General features: G+C 35.3%; 1 protein-coding gene across 1 annotated transcript in view; it reads right to left on the bottom strand.

Annotated features, from left to right (window-relative positions):
* SHCBP1L (SHC binding and spindle associated 1 like) overlaps window positions 1–25,916 on the bottom strand; it is a 55,680-nt gene that overhangs the window by 9,431 nt on the left and 20,333 nt on the right. Inside the window, exons 7-10 of the mRNA XM_082401740.1 lie at window positions 21,594–21,699; window positions 3,549–3,702; window positions 2,073–2,323; window positions 1,095–1,217 (exon numbers count right to left, since the gene is read on the bottom strand). Of these exons, the coding sequence (XP_082257866.1) occupies window positions 1,095–1,217; window positions 2,073–2,323; window positions 3,549–3,702; window positions 21,594–21,699 (634 nt within the window). The remainder of the gene's footprint in view (window positions 1–1,094; window positions 1,218–2,072; window positions 2,324–3,548; window positions 3,703–21,593; window positions 21,700–25,916) is intronic.

The following is a 25,916-nucleotide window of genomic DNA, read 5'->3' as shown; positions in this document are numbered from 1 at the left end:
ATGAACTAATGAACATCTCATAAACTCTAGAACTTATTCTTGAGTTTACACATTTCTTTAGAACAACTGAATCTCTCAGTTTTGAACAAGTATTATTTTCCTCACACTGGATTAATATAATACTAACTACAAAAAGTTTTAATATTAAATGGAGTGTTCGGGCTTCCCTGGTGGCGCAGTGGTTGGGAATCTGCCTGCTAATGCAGGGGACACGGGTTCGAGCCCTGGTCTGGGAAGATACCACATGCCACGGAGCAACTAGGCCCGTGAGCCACAACTACTGAGCCTGCGCATCTGGAGCCTGTGCTCCACAACAAGAGAGGCCCGCGCACCACGATGAAGAGTGGCCCCCACTTGCCACAATTAGAGAAAGCCCTCGCACAGAAACGAAGACCCAACACAGCCATAAATAAATTAATTAATTAAAAAAAATTTTTTTTTTTAAATGGAGTTTTCAATTTTATCCATTATTGATAAAGACAACCGATTCTAGATGGGGATACAGCAATATCCCATGAAGCTGACTTTTAATATAACATGATAAATATGAAAATAATTTCAGATAATGAAAATGCTAAAGATGAAAATAATTTAATGATATGTAAATTAGTGTTCTAGGGAAAACTTCATTAACTATACGAGTCTAGAGAGGGACCTAGAAAGGTAGAATTTATAGAAGTAGAAAGGAATGGGAAGGCATTTCACATTAATTATTGCTATTAATGTTTTAATTGGTTAGCTTAAATTATTTTACAAAGTTTGAAAGTAAGACTTAAAATATTTAATATATTTATCCTCTTAATTTGCTTTACCTTGGAAAATGTATTACAAGTCTGCTCAATGAAAAAACATTTATAAGAGAACTTCCCTACTTTCTCATATTCAAAGTTATTTACTAAGAATTTAAGTTGAAATTATTAAATAAGACTAAACTTGTTTCCTATCAACCATCATTTAAACCATATTTTAATTACTTGTACCATACTTTTCCAAATCAACAATAACATTTAGACTAAAATTTAAGACTGAAGGTATCTTTCTAATAATTATTTATAATTCTTACAACAATTCTATGTTAAAAAATATGAAAATACCTTCATATTAACTCCACCTAAGGTGCTTTTTGAACTGTCAGTTGTTCTGAGGTTATTACAGTGATGAATTTCATTCCTTTCCAAAATAGCTATGCTTCCAGGATACAGTTCAACACCAGCACCCTGTAAATTAAAAGCAAATAAAACAATCTATAAAACACATGCACCTCTCCAAAATTTTCTTTAGATTTGAAAACTGTAATTCTATATTAGCAATCTAAACACACTAAGTTATATGAAAATACATGATAGTGCAAACAACAATTTTGTGGAGATAATGTTTAAAACAAACTGTGTCAGAGAATCATTAGGCCTAGAAGGAAGGTTGAAGTCATATGGCATATAACATTGCTCTCCTACCCAAATCAAGTCTTAGAAGGGAGTCAAAGATCTCTTTAAGCAATTATTTTCAATAGTTATAAAAATTCATTTATATATACTCTAAATCCCTCATAATTCTGCTTAAGTATTTCCTCATTTTAGTGGGAACTAAGAAAAAGTCATTCTATAAAAAGGTCTTATTTTTCTGCTTCCTTTAATCTTTTTTTCATTCAATTTTCTAGTCCTTTAATGGTCTTTGTGATTGTTATCTTTAGACTCAAGCTGTCAGAACTAATCACAATACCTTACAGCAATGTCTGATAGCTTATAAGTACTTATATCTTTTTAAGTAAACCATCAAGTAACTGACTCATGATCTGTTTTACAGCCACTGATTCCTAGATTTTTTAAAAAATCACACATAAACCCAAACTAGTAATTTCTTACTTTGGACTTAGGCAGTTTACTTTTCCTAAGTGTACTAAGTGTATAATGACACACTTATACTTGTCCTCATTTTATTTACTTTTATCGGTTTCTAAGTTTAATTATAATTCAATTCAAAGATAAAATAATTGTTACCCTTTGTTTCCAAATTAAGATCACTCAAAGTTATCAATAGCCAAATAAACCCATAAGTTTTATAAAATAAAATACCTGGGCACCAGTTATTTCACTGTCTGTAATTGTCAAAGCAGCTCCTGTAAGAACACACACTCCTGTTCCTTCACATTTTAATACACAGTTTTCTAGGGTCATGTGACCAGACTCCACCACCACAATACCATCAACTGTCCCTTGTTGTATCAAAGATAGATGCATTAATTTCACATTATCAGCTTTGGACACCACAAAACTGTCATAAGAAGGTTCAGAAGTAATCATAATTTCCTCTCGCTTTCCAATTCCTGATGTATAAAGACAAAAATACATAATTAAATCAGTACTCCCAAAGCTTAAAGCCCTTTAGTCATTCAATAATACTTGCTCTTACTAAGTTTTTTTCACACATTTTTAATAAGTAACATCTGTAATTATTCAGTCAACTAATTAGATACTTAACTATAATGTAGTCTTTTGTCCTTATTTGATGCCATGATGCAAGAATCTGGGTTTATAATCAATCTAAATGTACCTATGGTACTTATTCAACATACTCCTTCCACTCTATATTTCCCTATATTATATAGTGAGCAGTCATCTACAAAATGTGTAAGATACAAAAAGTATCTTACCAAAACCTGGTTTCAAAACCATTATAAATTACCATAACGAAAAAGACAGGCAGAGACTTGAATTAGGTTACAAGATTAATGTAATCATATCCATAATTTTGTTCTAGAGTAGTCTGAGCAATCATCTAAACTTAACATCAGTCCAAAAATAAGGGGTTGGATCTTTAAGAAGACTACCAATTTTTAAAATTACAAATATGATCCTTATTACACATATAGTTCAGCAAAATATAACTGATTACAGTCATCAAAATCTAGTGAAAATTTTGCTCAATTTTTGAATTGATAGCAAAGTTTAAGTCATCTGTCTTTTCTTTTGGCTAGACAAGGGGAATAACCTTACTTTAATGTAAAAGGGCAAAATTAAAGTCACTAAATATGTTCAGAACCTAAAAGAAATTTAGTAAACTCTGCTTTTTACTTCTGTTTTAGTGAGTTTGCATGTGAATTAAACTTTGTGAGAAAATGCTGAGGATATTTTAATATAGCCTCACATTTAGGTTTTCCTACTAGAGTGCTATGAAGTGCTATGGAGACAGAGGAGAAAAAAGTAGTTTAGATAAAAATATAGAGCTAATAGAAGATATTGTGAACTGATTTTTTTTTCTGATTTTGATTATTTATTTAGAATCTCTGCTTGTAGTGCTACATTATCATGGGGAAAAAGTGGTCTCATTGATTGATTTGCTCTGGTACAGTATGTCCAAACGAGGTCACCTGTACAGATAACATACTACCGAACAGGTGAGAAAATCTTAATTGTAAAAGGCACATAAGGGATTTTCGTGAAACATAAAACCCTGTTCTAATTTCTAGTAATCTGATTAACCATGTTTATAATATACAGTTTGTCCAGCATACATTGCTGTTAAAAAATTGCAAAGGATGCCTTGCTAACCCTTTATAACGATGTCATCAGTCAATAAAGCAAGATTTACAGCTTGATATTCTCCTGGAAAAATAACTACTGTATCTCCACTATAACAACTATCCAAAGCCAAATCCAAATCATCATGCTGTTGGAGAAGTGTGTCTGAAGATAAGTCCTTTACCTGAAAAAAAGAAATAAAACAATAGGTCAAACTGAAACAGGTCATTTTAATCAGTTAACTCATTGGTAACATGTGCTTTTCCCAAAGACTTACTTTTTATAGGTAGTGCTCTGTAAATACTGTATGTATTTATGTTCATTAAATGCTCAAAGTATCAGTCCATCAATTAAGGAATGATGAAAAGGGATTTTCTCATTACAATTATATTCACTAGTGAATGATTACAATCACTAGTAATTTTACAGCTATTAAATACAGCCAGAAGTCATATTTTGACCTTTACATATTACCTCCTAAGCCTCACAACAGTTCTTTGAGGTAAAGTATTATTATACCCTTGTAATGTTAAGAAATTGAAACTTGGTGAGAGTAAATGATTTGCCCACGGACACGGAGTTAGTGGGTGGTGAAGCTAAGTTTTAGATCTAGGTCTTGATGACACTAGATCTCTTTCCTACTGGAAACTACTACTTTGTTTTAACTCAAACTGACCCTAAAATTTTGGTAAACCAACAAAAATTTATATATTAAAGATTCTAGAACTAAAATAAAAAAATTACCAGAAATTTGCACTGGGAGTAGGAAAGGGGAGAGAACTTCATTATTAGTGCCATGAAGAATGAGGAACTTTAAAAATAAAATCTGGTAACTAAAAATATACTCTGAAAAAATGCCTATTCTTTTATCCCAATAGAAATGGCATCATCATTCATATATTTTTTTCTTATTATATAAGAGGCACTTATTATAAAAAACAGAAAATGAAACAAAGCATAACAAGAATAGAAATTTTAACCTAAATAAAATATATTTATATAGATATTTTCTTCTTGTCTTTTTCCCATGTGTATATTCATTTATTCATAATACCAATGTATCATACCATAGATGCATATGGTTTTGAATCCTGATTTTTCTCATTACATTATATCACATTTCCCCATGTCTTTAAATATTTTTTCAAAGCCTAAATTTTTTTTTTTAATTGGGGGTATAGTTGTTTTACAATGTTGTGTTAGTTTCTACTGTACAGCGAAGTGAGGTGGAGTTCCCTGTGCCACATAGCAGGTTCTCATTAGTTATCTATTTTATACATATTAGTGTATATATGTCAATCCCAATCTCCCAGTTCATCCCACCCACCCCCTTCCCCCCTTGGTGTCCATATGTTTGTTCTCTACGTCTGTATCTCCAAAGCCTAATTTTTATGAGTTACATAATAATACATCATACAGATGTGTCATAATTTATATTATGATCTTCTTACCCTCATTTAGACAGCTTACAATTTTTTTCAATATTACAAAAATAATACCACAAATAAATCATTATGCACATCTCTAGTTATTTCTTTAGGATAAACTAGATTGAGAATTACTAAGTCAAAAGGTATAAAACATTTTAAGCCTCTTGGATACATATTGCTAAACCACCCTCCAAAAAAGTTTAACCAATTGAAACTTGGTCTGAGAACTCACTTTTCTGCAAGCTCATCATGGGGTATCTTTTAAATGTATAAAAATATTTGCCATTTTAATAGGCTCACTGCTTCATTTTAATTTTCTTTGATAAGCAGGAGTGAACATTTTTTTCCAGATATAGATATGAAACTCTTATAATCCTCACTAAATCAGCAAACCAATACAGTCATTTGTGCTTGTATTACATCTTACATACTCTAAATACTTCTGTAGCAGACAGTACAAGGACTACCTCTGTAAATACTTTGGAAGAACTCTAGAATACATCTCATTTATATATATATATATATATAAATTTTTTTTGGCCGTGCCATGTGTGCGGCTTGCGGGATATTTGTTCCCTGACCAGGGATCGAACCCATGCCCCCTGCAGTGGAAGCGCAGAGTCCTAACCACTGGACTGCCAGGGAATTCCCATCATTTATATTTGCCTTATTCACTGAAACAGGAAACACGAGAAAAATGTTTGCTGGGGGAAGATAATGAGTTTAATTTTGGTGCCAGTTAAATTGAGGTACCAGTGGAGTCACTCAGAGATATCCAGTAGACCATCTATATAAGGATCTAGAATACAGGACTGAAATCTGACAAGGTATAAAGATCCTAGAATTGGTTACTTGTATGATAATTCAAGCATGGGAATGGGTGAGATTAGCTATAAGAATGTATAAAAAGGAAAAGGTAGCACCCTTGTACAGAACACTGAGGAATAACATTTAAAGGACAGGCAAAAACAAGATGTTACAAAGAAAACTGAGGAGTGGCCAAAGAGGTGGTAAGAAAATCAGATCAAGATGTCATGAAAGGAGGAAGTAGTTGATCATGTCAAATGCTGCTGAAAGATTAAAAGAGATGGTAATTCCTACTACATTTTGCCACAGCTTGGTCCCACATGACCACAAGAGCATTTTCACTGGCATTCTGGAGGCAGAAACCAGATCACAGTGAGTAGAGGCATGAATGGGAAAGAAGGAAAGACAAGTGCAGCCAAATATTTCAAGAAGTTTGGCTCTGCAAGGGAAGAGACAAAGATGTGGTATTTAGGGTAGATATTGTTTTGTTATTTAAGATAAAACAGAATTGAGCATCTCTCAATGCATTCAGGAAGGACAGAGCAGAGAGAAAGATACAAGAAAGAGGTGACATCCTGGAAATAGTGGAGTAAAGAGCTCCAAGAATTAGTTCTTCTTCTAAAGCAAACAAATTGGCAAAAATTGACAGAATCGATGTTTTTTGTAACTCTGAAATCTAATTAAACATAGCAGCCAAGGAAGTGCTAGATGAAGAGGTTGTTAAAATTCAGTAAGAAAGTGTTCTGGTGTTTTTACTTACTTGCCTAACCATACCCCATTCTCCAGACTGGCAGCAGTTGAGTGAATAGCAACAGCCCATATTTCTGATGTGGCTTGCTGGCACTGGGATGGGTGAGGGGTGGGGGAAATAGGGACCTTATTCTCAAAAAATTGTGACTGTGCATTTTGACCTGTCTGATGATCAGTATCTCAGGAGAGGGACTGGCAAAGAAACTGACCTTTGTTTCACCTCCCTCAGGATGGACCAGCTTTATAAGTAGCATCTGATGAAAGCATATAAAGACATACTCTACCCAAAGCTACCTGGGACAAAGGATGAAGGAAGGGCAAGGAAAAGCCTACAAATGAGGAGGCTGAGGAGGAAGATTCTTGGGGGAATAAGAGCTACGTTATATACTGGGGAATCTACAGTAAAATGCACAATCTCAGGGATGGATGCATACTCAGAAGAGATCTGTAAAGACCTTAGGCTTGTGCTTCTGGCTGATCACTGGGCCCTGTGCAAGCAGGAGGTGAAAACTAAGGCAGAGTTGTAGGCAGCCTGGCTTAGTTTGAAGGAGTGCCTCAACTCAGAGCTAATCTGCAAAGACAAGGAGTTTTTTGTTTTTGTTTTTTCTTTTTAGCTGCAGGTGTTTAGGGAAATTTCTGTCAGGTCACTGACTAACTGCTGAGATAACAGAGACTTCAGCAGCCACACACGAAAAAGAATAGAGCCTTTGCAAAAACAGTTTGGAAAATTCACTAAACATATGGACAACTGCAGTCCTAAACAACCAATACAGCAAACCCTGGGGATGGGGTAGAATCCAATTTCCAGAGTTACCACATTATAATATTAAAAATACCCAGTTTTCAACAAAAATTATAAGACATACAAAGAAACAGGAAACTATGGCCCATTCACAGGCAAAAAAGAAATTGACAGAAACCATCTCTGAGGAAGTCCAGTAAAGACTTTGGACTTACCAGACAAAACTTTAAATCAACTGTCTTAAATAGCCTCAAAGAGCTCAAGGAAACCATGGATAAATAATTAAAGGAAACCAAGAGAACAACAGATGAATAAATAGAGCATATCCATAAAGGGATAAAACTTATAAAATGGAACCAAATAGAAATTCTATAGCTGTACAGTAAATGTACAAAAAAGTACAATAGTTGAAATGAAAAACTCACTAGAGAGGTTCAATATCAGATCTGAGCAGGCAGAAGAATAACAAACTTGAAGATAGAACAATTGCAATTATCGAATCTAAGGAGCAGAAAGAAAAATGAACAAAGTTGAAAGGACCAGTGGTATTCCATCAAGAACACCGATATTATAGGAATCCCAGAAGAAGAGAGAAAGAAAAGAGCAGAAAGAATATTTGAAAAAAATAATGGTTGGAAACTTTCCAAATTTGTTGAAAGATGTGAATCAACACATCCAAGAAACTTAATGGATGCAGAATAAATACAAAGAGATCCACACCAACATACATTATAATCAAACTGTTGAAAGCCAAAACAGAGAATCTTGAAAGCAGCAAGAGAGAAGCAATTCAATATGAACAAAGGATTGGCAGTAAGATTAACATGATTTCTCATCAGAAACCATGGAAGCCAGAAACCAATGAGATGACATATTTAAAGTGCTGAAAGGGGAAAAAAAAAAAACTATCAACCAAGAATTCTATATCTGGCAAAACTATCCTTCAAAATAAAGAAAAACTTAAGACATTCCCAGATAAACAAAGGCTGGATCTTCCCTGTGCTAAAGGGAGTCCTTCAGACTGAAGGAAAAGAACACTAGATAGTAACTCAAAGCCATATGAAGAAGTAACTCCAGCAAAGGCAGCAAATACATGGGTAAATATAAAGCCAGTACTATTATAATCTTGGTTTGTAACTCCTTTTCTTTGTTTCCTGTACGATTTAAAAGAGCAATGCATAAAACAATTATAAATCCATGTTAATGGGCAGACAATGTATAAAGATGTAATTTGTGACAATAGCAACATAAAGTAGGAATGGAGCTGTAAAAGAGCAGAGTGTTTATGTGCTATTGAAGCTAAGTTGGTATCAATCCAGACTAGATTGTTATAAATTTAGAATGTTAATTGTAATCTCCATGGTAACCACTAAGACGATAACTAAAAATATACGGAAAGGAAATGAGGAGTGAGTCAAACAAAACACTAGAAAAAACTCATCAAATACAAAAGAATATGACATATAGAAATAAAATGGCAAATGGCAGAAGTCCTTTCTTATCAGTAATCACTTCAAATGTAAATGGATTAAGATCACCAATTAAAAGATAGAGACAGGTAGAATGGATAAACATGATCCAATTATATAATGTCTACAACGGACTCACTTTAGATCCAAAGACACAAATAAATTAATAGTAAAAGGATAGAAAAAGACATTCCATACAAATAGTAACCAGAAGAGAACTGCAGTGACTATACTAATATTAAACAAAATAGACTTTAAGTCAAAAGTTTTTACCAGAGACAAAGAAGGACATTATATATTGACCAAAAAGAATTTATTCATCAAGAAGATATAATAAGCACGTATGCAGGAAACAATGAGGCCCCAGGATATACGAAGCAAACACTGGCAGAGCTGAGGGGAGAACTAGACAGTTCTACAATAATATAATAGTTGAAGACTTCCATACTCCATTTGCAATAATGACTAGTACATCTACAGAAGATCAATAAGGAAACAGGATTTGAACAACACTATAATTCAGCTAGACCTAATACACACAGAACTCAACACAGAAGAATACATATTCTTCTTAATTGCACATGGAACATTCTCCAGGATACACCATATGATAAGCTACAAAACAAGTTTCAATAAATGTATCCTCTCTGACCACAATGGAATTGATTTAAAAAAGAATAACAGCAGGAAAAACTGGAAAATTTACAAATATGTGGAAATTAAACAACATTCTTAAACAACAAATGGGTCAAAGGAAACCCAAAGAAAAAATGAGAAAATGCTTTGAGGTGAATGAAAACAACACAACATACCAAAACTTATGGGATGCTCAAAGCAGAGTTTAGAGTGAAATTTATAGTTATAAATGCTTACATTAAAAAAGAAAGATCTTGGGGACTTCCTTGTTGGTGCAGTGGTTGGGAATCCACCTGCCATTGCAGGGGACACAGGTTCGAGCCCTGGTCTGGGAAGATCCCACATGCCGTGGACCAACAAGGCCCGTGCACCACAGCTGCTGAGCCTGCGCTCTAGAGCCTGCGAGCCACAACTACTGAGCCCGTGTGCCACAACTACTGAAGCCATCGTGCCTAGAGCCCGTGCTCTGCAACAAGAGAAGCCACCGCAATGAGAAGCCCGCGCACCACAGCGAAGAGTAGCCCCCACTCACCACAACTAGAGAAAGCCCGCGTGCAGCAATGAAGACCCAATGCAGCCAAAAATAAAATAAATAAATTTAAAAAAAAGAAAGATCTCAAATCAGTAACCTAACTTTATATCTTATGGAACTAGAAAAAGAAGAACAAACTAAATCCAAAGTCACCAGAAGAAAGAAAATAATAAAGATTAGAGCAGAGATAAATGAAATGGAGAACAGAAAAACAATAGAATTAATGAAATCAAAAGTTGATTCTTTGAAATGATCTATGAAATTGACAAACCTTTAGCTAAACTAAGAAAAAAGGGAGAAGGCAAAAAATAACTAACATCAGAAATGAAAGTGGAGGCATTACTACTGAACTTCTAGAAATAAAAAGGATTATAAGAGAAAATTATGAACAAATGTACACCAACAAATGCTCCAGTCTCATACCAACAAAATGAAGTGTACAAATTTCTAGAAATACACAAATTACCAAAACTGAGTCAAGAAGAAATAGAAAATCTGAACAGACCTAGAACAAGTAAAGAGATTGAATCAGTAATCAAAAACCTCAGAACAAAGGAAAATCTAGGACCAGATGGCTCCATTAGTAACGACTACAAAACATTTAAAGAATTAACACCAATTCTTCTCTCCAATTCTTCCAAAAACAGGAGAGAACAACTCCTAACTCCTTCTATGACGCCAGCATCCTCTGATAACAAAGCCAAAGACACCAGAAGAAAACTACAGACCAATTTCCCTTATGAATATAAATGCAAAAATCCTCAACATATTCTAGCAAGCCAAACCCAACAGTATTTTAGGAGTTATACACCATGACCAAGTGGGATTTATCCCAGGAATTCAGGGGTAGTTTAACATATAAAAATCAATCAATGCTATATTAATAAAATGAAGGGGGGAAAGAAACTACAGGATCATCTCAATTGATGTATAAAAAGCATTTGACAAAATCCAATACCTTTTCATTATAAAAACCACTCAAAAATTAGGAATAGAGGGGAACTTCCTCAACACAATAAACATAATTTACAAAAAGCTCACAGTTAACATCATACTCAATCATAAAAGACTGAAAACTTTCTCCCTGTATTAGTTTCCTAGGGTAACAAAATACCACAAACTTAGTTAGCTAAACAACAGAAATTTATTTTCTCACAGTCTGGAGGCTGCAAATCCTAGATCAAGGTGTCAGTAAGTTTGGTTTCTTTTGAGACCTCTCTCCTTGGCTTGCAGATGGCCACCCTCTTGCTTCCTCTTCACATGGTTGTCCCTCCGTGCATGTGCACCCTGGTATCTCTTTGTGTGTCCAAATTTTGTCTTCTTATAAGGACATCAGGCAGTTTGGGTTAGGACCCACCATAAGGACTTATTTTAACTTAATCATTTCTTTAAATACCCATCTCCAAATACATGTAGTTATATTTTGAGGTATGGGGATTAAGACTTCAACATATGAATTCTGGAGAGACAGTTCATCCTGTAACACTTCCCTATGATCAGGAACAAAACAAAGACACCCATTTTTACCACTGCTATTCAACACTGTACTAGCTAGAAGAAGTTCTAGCCTGAGCAACTAGGTAAAAATAAATAAAAGGCATCTAGACTGGAAAGGAAGAAGTAAAACTATTTCTATTTGCAGACAACATGATTCTACATATCATATACATAGAAAATCCCAAAAGAATTCACCAAAAAAGTATGATAGCTAATAAATTCAGCAAAGTTGCAGGACACAAGATCAACACACAAGTCAGTTTTGTTTCTATATACCAGCAATGAACAATCTGAAAAGAAAATTAAGGAAATAATTCTATTTACAAGAGCATCCAAAATAATAAAATATCTAGGAATAATTTTTACATACATATAAGGTGAAAGCCTTTATGTAAAAACTACAAAACTTTGCTGAAAGAAATTAAAGAACGCCTAAGTAAATTGAAAGTCTCCATGTTTATGGATTGGAAGATTTTCATATTGCTAAGATGGCAATACTACCCTAATTGATCTACAGATTCAATGTAATTCCTGTCAAAATTCCAATAGCCTTTTTAGCAGAAATGGAAGATCTTATCCTCAAATTTATATGGAATTGCAAGGGACCCTGAATATCCAAGACAGTATTGAAAAAAAAGTTGGAGAACTCACACCTCTGATTTCAAAACTTACTACAAAGCTATAGTATTTGAACTGTGTGATACTGTCACAAGGATAGACACTATCTGAAACAGAACTGAAAGCCCAGAAATAAACCCATACAACCAAGGCCAACTGATTTTCAACAAGGGTGCCAAGGCTATTCAGTGGAGGAAAGAACAGTCTCTTAAACAATGGTGTTGGGACAACTGGATATCTACATGCAAAGAAATAGAATTGGACTCCTCACTCACACCATATACAAAAATTAACTCAAAATGGATCAATGACCTAAATATAAGAGCTAAAACTATAAAACTCTTAAAAGAAAACATAAGGTTAAATTTTTATGACCTTGGATTTGGCAATGGATTCTTTGGTATGATACCAAAAGCATGAGTAATAAAAGAAGAAATAGATAAATTGAACTTCACCAAACTTTAAAACTTCTGTGCATCAAAGAACATTATTAAGAAAGTGAAAAGACAACTATGAAATGGGAGAAAACATACGTAAACATACATCTAATATGAATCTAGTATCCAGAATATACAAGGAATTCATAATCAATAACAAAAAGACAAACAACCCAATCAAAAATGGGCATAGGACTTGAAGAGATATCTCTCCAAACCAGAGATACAAATGGCCAACAAGCACATGAAAAGACGAAATGAAAATCAAAATTACAATAAGATACCACTTCATATCCACTAGGATGACTGTAATGAAAGAGACAGATAAGTGTTGATAAAGATGTGGAGAAATCAGAACCCTCAAACATTGCTGGTGGGAATGTAAAATGGTTCAGCCACTGTGGAAAACAGTTTAGTGGTTCTTTAAAAAGTTAAACATATATGGTTTAACATATGTAGTTGACTGGAAGGATATTTAGCACATTAACTCAATAGAGATTACAGGAGGACTAGGGACGGGATATGTACAAAAAATTAATAAGTTCAGGTCGAGGAACCACCATGGCAGAGTAGAAGGAGGTGCTCTCACTCCCTCTTGAGAGAACACGAGAATCACAACAAGCTGCTGGACAATCATCGACAGGAAGACAGTGGAACTCACCAAAAAAGATACCCCACATACAAAGACAAAGGAGAAGCCACAATGAGATGGTAGCAGGGGCACAATCACAGTAAAATCAAATCCCATAACTGCTGGGTGGGTGACTCACAGACTGGAGAACACTTATACCACAGAAGTCCACCCACTGGAGTGAAGGTTCTGAGCCCCACTTCAGGCTTCCCAACCTGGGGGTCCGGCAATGGGAGGAGGAATTCCTAGAGAATCAGACTTTGAAGCCTAGTGGGAATTGATTGCAGGACTTCGACAGGACTGGGGGAAACAGAGACTCCACTCTTGAAGGACACACACACACAGTAGTGTGTGCAGTGGGACCCAGGGGGAAGGAGCAGTGACCCCAGGGGAGACTGAACCAGACCTACCTGCTAGTGTTGGAGGGTCTCCTGCAGAGGCAGGGGGCAGCTGTGGCTCACTGCGGGGACAGGGACACTGGCAGCAGAAGTTCTGGGAAGTACTCCTTGGCGTGAGCCCTCCCAGAGTCTGTCATTAGCCCCACCAAAGAGCTCAGGTAGGCTCCAGTGTTGGGTTGCCTCAGGCCAAACAACCAACAGGGAGGGAACCCAGCCCCACCCATCAACAGTCAAGCAGATTAAACTTTTACTGAGCTCTGCCCACCAGAGCAACAGTCAGCTCTACCCACCACCAGTCCTCTCATCAGGAAACTTACACAAGCCTCTTAGATAGCCTCATCCACCAGAGGGCAGACAGCAGAAGCAAGAAGAACTACAGTCCTGCAGCCTGTGGAACAAAAACCACATTCACAGACAGATAGACAAGACGAAAAAAGGCAGAGGGCTATGTACCAGATGAAGGAACAAGACAAAGCCCCAGAAAAACAACTAAATGAAGCGGAGATAGGCAACCTTCCAGAAAAAGAATTCAGAATAATGATAGTGAAGATGATCCAGGACCTCAGAAAAAGAATGGAGGCAAAGATGGAGAAGATGCAAGAAATGTTTAACAAAGACCTAGAAGAATTAAAGAACAAACAAACAGAGATGAACAATACAATAACTGAAATGAAAACTACACTAGAAGGAATCAATAGCAGAATAACTGAGGCAGAAGAACAGATAAGTGAAAGACAGAATGGTGGAATTCACTGCTGCGGAACAGAATAAACAAAAAAGAATGAAAAGAAATGAAGACAGCCTAAGAGACCTCTGGGACAACATTAAACGCAACAACATTCGCATTATAGGGGTCCCAGAAGGAGAAGAGAGAGAGAAAGGACCAGAGAAAATATTTGAAGAGATTATAGTGGAAAACTTCCCTAACATGGGAAAGGAAATAGCCACCCAAGTCCAGGAAGCGCAGCGAGTCCCATACAGGATAAACCCAAGGAGAAACACGCCGAGACACATAGTAATCAAATTGGCAAAAATTAAAGACAAAGCAAAATTACTGAAAGCAGCAAGGGAAAAACGACAAATAACATACAAGGGATGTCGCATAAGGTTAACAGCTGATTTCTCAGCAGAAACTCTACAAGCCAGAAGGGAGTGGAATGATATAGTTAAAGTGATGAAAGGGAAGAACCTACAACCAAGATTACTCTACCTGGCAAGGATCTCATTCAGATTCGATGGAGAAATCAAAAGCTTTACAGACAAGCAAAAGCTAAGAGAATTCAGCACCACCAAACCAGCTCTACAACAAATGCTAAAGGAACTTCTCTAAGTGGGAAACACAAGAGAAGAAAAGGACCTACAAAAACAAACCCAAAACAATTAAGAGAATGGTCATAGGAACATACATATAGATAATTACCTTAAACGTGAATGGATTAAATGCTCCAACCAAAAGACACAGGCTTGCCGAACGGATACAAAAACAAGACCCATCTATATGCTGTCTACAAGAGACCCACTTCAGACCAAGGGACACATACAGACTGAAAGAGAGGGGATGGTAAAAGATATTCCATGCAAATGGAAATCAAAAGAAAGCTGGAGTAGCTATACTCATATCAGATAAAATAGACTTTAAAATAAAGAATGTCACAAGAGACAAGGAAGGACACTACATAAGGATCAAGTGATCAATCCAAGAAGAAGATATAACAATTATAAATATATATGCACCCAACATAGGAGCACCTCAATACATAAGGCAACTGCTAACAGCTATAAAAGAGGAAATCGACAGTAACACAATAATAGTGGGGGACTTTAACACCTCACTTACACCAATGGACAGATCATCCAAACAGAAAATTAATAAGGAAACACAAGCTTTAAATGACACAATAGACCATATAGATTTAATTGATATTTATAGGACATTCCATCCAAAAACAGCACATTACACTTTCTTCTCAAGTGCAAACGGAACATTCTCCAGGATAGATCACCTCTTGGGTCACAAATCAAGCCTCAGTAAATTTAAGAAAATTGAAATCATATCAAGCGTCTTTCCAACCACAACGCTGTGAGATTAGAAATGAATTACAGGGAAAAAAACATAAAAAACACAAACACATGGAGGCTAAACAATACGTTACTAAATAACCAAGAGATCACTGAAGAAATCAAAGGGAAAATCAAAAAATACCTAGAGACAAATGACAATGAAAACACGACGATCCAAAACCTATGGGATGCAGCAAAAGCAGTTCTAAGAGGGAAGTTTATAGCTATATAAGCCTACCTCAAGAAACAAGAAAAATCTCAAATAAACAATCTAACCTTACACCTAAAGGAACTAGAGAAAGAAGAACAAACAAAACCCATTGTTAGCAGAAGGAAAGAAATCATAAAGATCAGAGCAGAAATAAATGAAATAGAAACAAAGAACACAATAGCAAAGATCAATAAAACTAAAAGCTGGTTCTTTGAGAAGATAAACAAAATTGATAAACCTTTAGCCAGACTCATCAAGAAAAAGAGGGAGAGGACTCAAATCAATAAAATTAGAAATGAAAAAGGAGAAGTTATAACAGACACCACAGAAATACAAAGCATCCTAAGAGACTACTACGAGCAACTCTATGCCAACAAAATGGACAACCTGGAAGAAATGGACAAATTCTTAGAAAGGTATAACCTTCCAAGACTGAACCAGGAAGAAATAGAAAATATGAACAGACCAATCACAAGTAATGAAATTGAAACTGTGATTAAAAATCTTGAACAAACAAAAGTCCAGGACCAGATGGCTTCACAGGTGAATTCCATCAACCATTTAGAGAAGAGATAACACCCATCCTTCTCAAACTCTTCCAAAAAATTGCAAAGGAAGGAACACTCCCAAACTCATTCTATGAGGCCACCATCACCCTGATACCAAAACCAGACAAAGATACTACAAAAAAAGAAAATTACAGACCAATATCACTGATGAATATAGATGCAAAAATCCTCAACAAAATACTAGCAAACAGAATCCAACAACACATTAAAAGGATCATACACCATGATCAAGTGGGATTTATCCCAGCGATGCAATGATTCTTCAATATACGCAAATCAATCAATGTGATACACCATATTAACAAGTTGAAGAAGAAAAACCATATGATCATCTCAATAGATGCAGAAAAAGCTTCTGACAGCATTCAACACCCATTTATGACAAAAACTCTCCAGAAAGTGGGCATAGAGGGAACCTACCTCAACATAATAAAGGCCATATATGACAAACCCACAGCAAACATCGTTCTCAATGGTGAAAAACTGAAAGCATTTCCTCTAAGATCAGGAGAAAGACAAGGATGTCAACTCTCACCACTATTATTCAACATAGTTTTGGAAGTCCTAGCCACGGCAATCAGAGAAGAAAAAGAAATAAAAGGAATACAAATCAGAAAAGAAGAAGTAAAACTGTCACTGCTTGCAGATGACATGATAGTATACATAGAGAATCCTAAAGATGCTACCAGAAAACTACTAGAGCTAATCAATGAATTTGGTAAAGTTGCAGGATACAAAATTAATGCACAGAAATCTCTTGCATTCCTATACACTAATGATGAAAAATCTGAAAGAGAAATTAAGGAAACACTCCCATTTACCATTGCAACGAAAAGAATAAAATACCTAGGAATAAACCTACCTAGGGAGACAAAAGACCTGTATGCAGAAAACTATAAGACACTGATGAAAGAAATTAAAGATGATACCAACAGATGGAGAGATATACCATGTTCTTGGATTGGAAGAATCAGTACTGTGAAAATGACTATAGTACCCAAAGCAATCTACAGATTCAATGCAATCCCTATCAAATTACCAATGGCATTTTTTACGGAACTAGAACAGAAAATATTAAAATTTGTATGGAGACACAAAAGACCCCTAATAGCCAAAGCAGTCTTGAGGGAAAAAAACGGAGCTGGAGGAATCAGACTCCCTGACTTCAGACTATACTACAAAGCTACAGTAATCAAGACAATATGGTACTGGCACAAAAACAGAAACATAGATCAATGGAACAAGATAGAAAGCCCAGAGATAAACCCACGGACCTATGGTCAACTAATCTATGACAAAGGAGGCAAAGATATACCATGGAGAAAAGACAGTCTCTTTAATAAGTGGTACTGGGAAAACTGGACAGCTACATGTAAAAGAATGAAATTAGATCACTCCCTAACACCATACACAAAAATAAACTCAAAATGGATTTGAGACCTAAATGTAAGACTGGACACTATAAAACTCTTAGAGGAAAACATAGGAAGAACACTCTTTGACATAAATCACAGCAAGATCTTTTTTGATCCACCCCCTAGAGTAATGGAAATAAAAACAAAAATAAACAAATGGGACCTAATGAAACTGAAAAGCTTTTGCACAGCAAAGGAAACCATTAACAAGATGAAAAGACAACCCTCAGAATGGGAGAAAATATTTGCAAATGAATCAACAGACAAAGGATTAATCTCCAAAATATATAAACAGCTCATGCAGCTCAATATTAAAGAAACAAACAACCCAATCCAAAAATGGGCAGAAGACCTAAATAGACATTTCTCCAAAGAAGACATACGGATGGCCAAGAAGCACATGAAAAGCTGCTCAACATCACTAAGTATTAGAGAAATGCAAATCAAAACTACAATGAGGTATCACCTCACACCAGTTAGAATGGGCATCAACAGAAAATCTACAAACAACAAATGCTGGAGAGGATGTGGAGAAAAGGGAACCCTCTTGCACTGTTGGTGGGAATGTAAATTGATACAGCCACTATGGAGAACAGTATGGAGGTTCCTTACAAAACTAAAAATAGAATTACCATATGATCCAGCAATCCCACTACTGGGCATATACCCAGAAAAAACCATAATTCAAAAAGACACATGCTCCTCAATGTTCATTGCAGCACTATTTACAATAGCCAGGTCATGGAAGCAACTTAAATGCCCATCGACAGACGAATGGATAAAGACATGGTACATATATACAATGGAATATTACCTAGCCATAAAAAGGAATGAAATTGAGTCATTTGTTGAGACGTGGATGGATCTAGAGACTGTCATACAGAGTGAAGTAAGTCAGAAAGAGAAAAACAAATGTATTTTAATGCATGTATGTGGAACCTAGAAAAATGGTACAGATGAACCAGTTTGCAGGGCAGAAGTTGAGACACAGATGTAGAGAACAAACGTATTGACACCAAGGGGGAAAAGCTGCGGGGGGATGGGGATGGTGGTGTGCTAAATTGGGTGATTGGGATTGACATGTATACACTGCTGTGTATAAAATTGATGACTAATAAGAACCTGCTGTATAAAAAAATAAATAAAATAAAATTCAAAAATTAAAAAAAAAATTAATAAGTTCAAATGTAGGATTGTTGTATGTTAGTGAGACATAAGGTAAAGATGCTGAGAAGAGCTTGTTGTAATGTTGGTCAGCAAAGAATACAAGCAAGAAGGGAAAGAGAAAAGGGAATGAATTTACTGAAAAACCACTGTGTGCCAGACACTGCTAGGTATTTTATACATAGCATCTCATTTCATCCTCAAAAAACCCTATAAGGTGTCAGTGGTGGTGGTAGCCGTACTAGTAGTAATAAAACATTTATTTAGTACTTACTATGTGCTGGCCATTATTCTAAGCACATCACAAATATGAACTCATTTAATCTTCATAGCTCTATAAATAAGGAACACTCATAGCTCTATAAATAAGGAAATGAGGTATTATCCCCATTTTACAAATGAGGAACTAAAGCACAAATGGGTAAATAACTTGTTGAAAATCACATAAGTAGTAAGTGCCAAAGCCAGAATCTGAATCCAGGCAGTTTGGCTCCAGAGATCATCCTCCTCATCAGCACAGTACACAGTTTTTTCTCTTTTTAAAGCACTCTGCAAATAGAAATTGAGGTTCAGAGGTTAGGCAGCTTGCCCAAGACAGGCTATTTACCTGACTACAAAGTCCATGCCTTTTTGCTATACTACTTGTGAAGATCACCAGCATAAAGATGATGGGCATGGATAAAACTGTTTAAGGAGAGAGTATAGAGGAGGAAAAACACCAAGTAAAGAATCTTCAAAGTTGAGAAAATTGTTAAAGGCTTATGTACATAGCTGTGACTACCGTCAAATTAAAATATTTTGTCAACCTCAAAGGTAAATCTAAAATCAAAGATCTAAGCAAAGTGGAAGTTGATGATACTGCCTTCTCAGAGTAGCCTTCCTCTCATTATCCTGTCCTCTGAAGTTCATGGATATTTACTTACACAAATGAAGACAGGGTTGCAAAGCACTGAATAAAAATCAAAGAAATTTCTTACTGCCATATAGGAAAATAAAGCCAAAAACAGATTTAAAACCAAAAAAATGGTAAGTAAAAATAAAAATATTTTAAAAGGCTGGAGATAAAAGCAAAATCTATACCTTACTTTACAATGATGTTTTAAAAGATATTTACAAATATAATTGGTGGAATAATTAATGTTATTGAAAATCTGATCTAATAAGCAAATCAAAGGAAAGTTAAATTTTGTTGAAAATAATAAAAATGAGTAGAATAGCAGATAAGACCAGTCTAGTAGTCCAGCTTTATCTCTAACCACTCTCCTCCTAGGTATTTAACACCATCCTTGCTGGACTTCTTTTAGTTGTTCACATATACCCCATACTCTCTTGTCAAACATGCACTCATTTACTAATTCAACAAAAAATGCTCAGCACCTACCTCGTGCTAAGCATCATGCTAGGTGATTGGATGAATGGTAAACATACACCCCTTGCTCTCCAGAAGCTCATATTCTAGTAAAAGAGACAGACATGCAATAGATAGCCACAAAAGTATTTAATACAGTCATGATAAGGAAAAGTGCCAATAAGGGAAAGTGCAGCGTACATGGGAATATGTAGTATAATGTATTCTGGAAGGTTGAGAAAGCCTTTTTCTACGGAAATGACATTTAAATTGAGACCTAAAGGATGTGCAGTAGCTCTCTGAAACAACATGGTGTACACCAGGATATGGTATTAATGAGGAATAAAAGAGGGTACATGAAGGTGATGAGGGATAGGATTAGGCTAACTCTCAGAAGATTGTAATTATCAACTGGGTAGATAGTGGTGCCATTTACTGAAACAGAGAACTCTAGAATATAAACAAGTCAATGGATAAGATCATGAATTTAATCGTGGACATCTGAGTTGAAGTACTCATGAGGTAATCAAGGGGTGATGAGTAATAGGCAGCTAGACATATAGGTTTGGGGCTCAGAACGAAAATGTGGGCTGTGGATACACATTTTAGATTATCAGTGTATATAACTGAAGTCATGGGAAGAGATCAGATAAATCACTTAGGGATATTATAGTGCAGAAAAAAGATAAGTTCCAAGCATTTAGAGGACAGAAGGATAAAAAAACTAGAGTGACTGAAACCAGCAAAGTATTGTAACAGAAGACAGTGAAAAAGAGTATTCCAAGGAGAGAGCTGTGAAATGCTACTGAGAGGTCAAATGAGATAGAAATATTTACTGTGACTTAGAACACTTTCCCCTCTTGGGCTGGTTAAATTTACACTCATCCTTCAGGTTTCATCTGGTTATTTTTTCCAGCCAGCACTGCCAGAATTCCTAACTCTGGCTTATGTACGCATATTATATGCCTTCTGTACATACTCCTATCATAGCATTTATCATTTTGTGTTGTAATTGTAATAGCCTATTTACTTGTCCATATCTCCACCATAATTCAAACTTGTCAAATGTATGGAAGAAACAAGACTGTGGGTCTGGTTCAAAACCGTATCTCCCTCAAATGCAGTATTTCTCATATTTGTCTCCTGTAGCTACTAGCATAGCACCTGGCAACAAGACTAGTACTCTGTAAATAGTTGCTGACATATATTTATTTAGTACCTATTAATTGCCAATCTCTGAGCTGGACGTAATGGAGGAAATAAGGCATTACTGTCAGATAAGAATCCAACCTTCAAAGAGCTTCTTTTCTGATTATATGCAGCTATATAAATGAACAAATAAAAACAGTGTATTTCTTACCATGTCAGTAGTCATCACTTTTGCTACGATATGTGTTATAGTCTTTCCAAAGTCTCTTTTTCCTTTCCTACGCCTCAGAATTCTTGGAAAGAAAGGCCCATGAACTCTGAAGTTGAAAACATTTATTTATGATTAAATTAACATGAAAAAGACTCAACATATACTTACTTAGAAAATTAAAACTTGGTACTAAGCATCTTTGAGAAATAGGTTTCACTAATTTTAAGCTTCTTGAGAGCAATGAGCAACTTGAGAGCAATGGAACAATTGAAATCTTTTAGATAACTGAGTGTTTAAACCTTTGAATTCTAAAATCTTTTCATTTTAATGAAAATCTGCATGCAACCCACTACAGTCATCTCAACTTTTCAATACAGTAGAAATTTTCTTGATTGTACTTTCATAATCCACTGAATTGTAGACACTTGAAGCAGCGATAGGTTATGTCTGTGATACTGAGGTATAAGAATGTTTGGGGACATGCCTAATTTGAGATACTATGTTCATTTAACAGATTGTTTTTGTTTCAAAGGTTAAGTTCTCCATAGATATAGTTGGCTGCTGGCCTCCCAGCAGAACAATTCTAGCTTCCCTCTTCATTGCTTTTTAACTGTTTGATGTTCAGCACTTTTAGTTAATTCCATTCTTTCTCTTCTTTCTGCTTTTCTTTACAGTTCCTGTTTCCTATCAATCATTTAAGTGTCATCAAAAGAAAGAAAAAAAAAATTGAGTATAACTTTTACCATTACTGTCAGCCAAAAGGGATACTCCTTTTTCAACATATTTACCAGTAGTCTCCTTAGGTGTAATCTTTTGGGTTCTCTGCAGCACTTTGATTATTGCTTGATGCTAATGGGATGCAGCATTAATACCAATATTTTTCAGCTTATATTTCAATTGTTAATATTTTTGTAAAGCTTAAAATTTCAGAAAACTGTTTCTAAGAATTTATGACACCAATTATTAAATTTTGAATTTTAAGATACTAGCAATGTCCTCCAAAGCAAAAGTTTCATTTAACATTTCAAAATCAAACCCATTCAGCATTTTTATACCTATTTAAGCAATTGGTTTTGATTTTGAGAGAACTACTCATACATTTTTTTCACCGTATAGCTAATTACTAGTTGCTCAAAGAGTAAAGCATCTTACATGCAGGAAATAAGTAGTTCATCATACAATCCTAGTTTTGAAATTAAAGGTATATGTGATTTTTAAAATTATACCTTTATTAAGGTATAATTTACATAACAGACACTCATTTTAAATGAACCATTCTATGAGGTTTCACAAATGTATACACCCATTTAACTCAATCATAATAAAGATACAGAACATTCCCATCATACTGATAAGTTCCTTCATGCATCTTTGCAGTCAATCCTCCACACCCACTCCCAGAAAACCACTGATCTGCTTTCTGTCATAGATTTCCCTTTCTTGGAATTTTTTAATGGAATTTTAAAATGGAATATGCTATGTACTCTCTTGTGTCTGGCTTTTTTCAGTCAGACTATTTTGAGATCCATCATGTTATTTTGTGTATCAGCAATTTATTTCTTTATAGCATGGAACAGTATTTCATTATAGGATTTTCTATATACAAGCATGTCATCTGCAAGTACAGATAATTTTACTTTTCCCTTTCTGATCTGGATGACTTTTCTTTCTTTTTCTTGCCTACCGCTCTGGCTAGAAACTCTAGTATGATTGAATACAAGAATGGACATCCTTGTCTTGTTCCTGATCTTAGGTGGGGAAATATCCATTCTTTCATCAGTGAGTATGATGTTAATTATAGGTTTTTCATAGACGGTCTCAAACAGGTTGAGAAAGATCCATGCTATTCCAAGCTTTTTGAGAATTTTTATCGTGAAAGAGTGTTGAATTTTGTCAAATGATTTTTCTATAACAATTGAGATGATAATATGGCTTTTTTGTGTATTACATTGATTTATTTTCATATGTTAAACCAACCTTGCACTCCTGGGATAAACTCCACTTGTCATAATGTATGATCCTTTTTATATGTTGCTAGACTCAGTTTGTTAAAGTATTACTGAGGATTTTGCATCTATATTTATATGGGATAGTTTATGTAGTTTTCTTGTTATGTCTTTCTATAGTTTTAGTATCAGGGTGATTGATAGTGGCCTCATAGAATGAGTTGGGGAGGTGTTCCCTTCTCTTTTTATTTTCTGGAAGAGTTTGTAAAAAAAAAAAAATTGGTGTTAATTCTTCTTTAAATGTTTGGTAGAATTCACCAGTGAAGATATCTGGTCCTTGGCTTTTCTTTGTGGATAGTTTTTAAATTTGCTAATTCAATCTCCCTACTTGCTATAGGTCCATTCAAATTTTCTGTTTCTGTTTGAGTCAGTTTTGGTAGATTGTGTCCATTTGATCTAGGTTATCTAATTTGTTGGCATATAATTGCTCATACTATTCCTTAATAATTCTTTTTATTTCTGTTCATATTTTCATATTTTCAACTTATTTGGGTAAATACCAACGGTTTGAATAAGTTTAGCTTTTAAGAAACCATCTTCAAAAGAGGCTGTACTACTCTGTATTCCCATAAATAATGAGAGTTCCTATTGCTCCACATCCTTGTCAGCAATTGGTATTGTCAGGTTTTTGCTCTGTTTTGTTTATTTAGCCATTCTAATAGGTTATAATGAGATCTCATTTTAATTTGTAATTCCCTAATGACAAATGATGTTGAGCATCTTTTTTTTAGTTTATTGATTTATTGATTTTTGGCTGTGTTGGGTCTTCATTGCTGCGTGTGGGCTTTCTCTAGTTGTGGTGAGCGGGGTCTACTCTTTGCTGCAGTGCGTGGGCTTCTTATGGTGGCTTCTCTTGTTGTGGAGCATGGGCTCTGGGTGTGCAAGCTTCAGTAGTTGTGGCACACGGGCTCAGTATTTGTGGCTCACAGGCTCTAGAGTGCAGGATCAGTAGTTGTGGCACACGGGCTTAGTTGCTCCGTGGCATGTGAGATCTTCCCGGACCAGGGATTGAACATGTGTCCCCTGCATTTGCAGGCAGATTCTTAACCACTGCGCCACCAGGGAAGTCCCTTGAGCATCTTTTTATATGCTTATTTACCATTCACCATCTATATATTTTCTTTGGTAAGGTGTCTGTTTAAGTCCTTTTCCTATTTTTAATTGGGTTATTTGCTACTTATGAATGAATTTTAAGAGATCTATCTATATCTATCTATCTATATATTAGATATGTCTCTTTTTTTTTTGGCCACACCACACACCATGCAGGATCTTAGTTCCTGACCAGGTATTAAACCCGTGCCCACTGCAGTGGAAGCACAGAGTCCTAACCACTGGACTGCCAGGGAATTCCCCTAGATACAAATCTTTTATAAGATATGTGTTTTGCAAATATTTTCTCCAAATCTATGGCTAATCTTTTCATTCCCTTAACAGTGTCCTTCACAGAGCAGAAGTTTTTCATTTTAATGAAGTCTTATTCATCATCTTTTTCTCTCATGGATCATACTTTTGGTGTTGTATATAAAAACTCATTGCCAAACCCAAAGTCACATAGATTTTCTCCTGTTTTATTCTAGAAGTCTTAGTTTGTTTACATTTAGGTCTACGGATCACTGTGAGTTAATTTTTTGTGAAAGGTGTAAGGTCTGTGTCTAAGTTCATGTTTTTGCACAAGGACATTCAATTATTCTAACACCATTTGTTGAAAAGAATATCCTTTCTCTATTTAATTTCCTTTGTCAAAAATCAGTCAACTGTATTTGTGTAGATCCACTTATGGACTCTCTATTCTGTTCCATTGATCTATATGTCTATTCCTTCACCAATACCATGCTCCTCTGATTACTGTAGCTTTATAGTAAACCTTAAAATTGGGTAGTATGAGTACTCCCACTTTATTCTTCTTTGGTACTGTGTTGGCTATCTTAGGCTGTTGCCTTTCCATACAAATTTTAGAAGTAGTTGGTATCTACAAAATAGCTTGCTGGGATTTTCATTAGGATTGCATTGAATCTATAGATCAAGTTGGAAAGAATTGACATCTTAACAACACTGAGTCTTCCAATCCATGAACATGGAATATCTCTTCATTTATTTACATCACCTTTTCTTTTCTGTCATCATAGTTTTATAGTTTTTCACATATAGATCCTATACATATTTTGTTAGATTTATACCTAAGTATTTCATTTTTTTGGCTCTACTGTAAGTGGTACTTTTTAGAATTCTAAATTGTTCCTGGTATATAAGGAAGCAATTGACTTTTTCATCGAGGTTTATTGATTTACAATATTATATTAGTTTCAGGTGTACA

This window comes from Balaenoptera borealis (genome assembly GCF_965194805.1).
Source record: "Balaenoptera borealis genome assembly, chromosome: 1".
NCBI lineage: Eukaryota > Metazoa > Chordata > Mammalia > Artiodactyla > Balaenopteridae > Balaenoptera > Balaenoptera borealis.
Note: the sequence above shows the minus strand (reverse complement) of the source record. Positions and strands in the feature narration are given on the sequence as shown.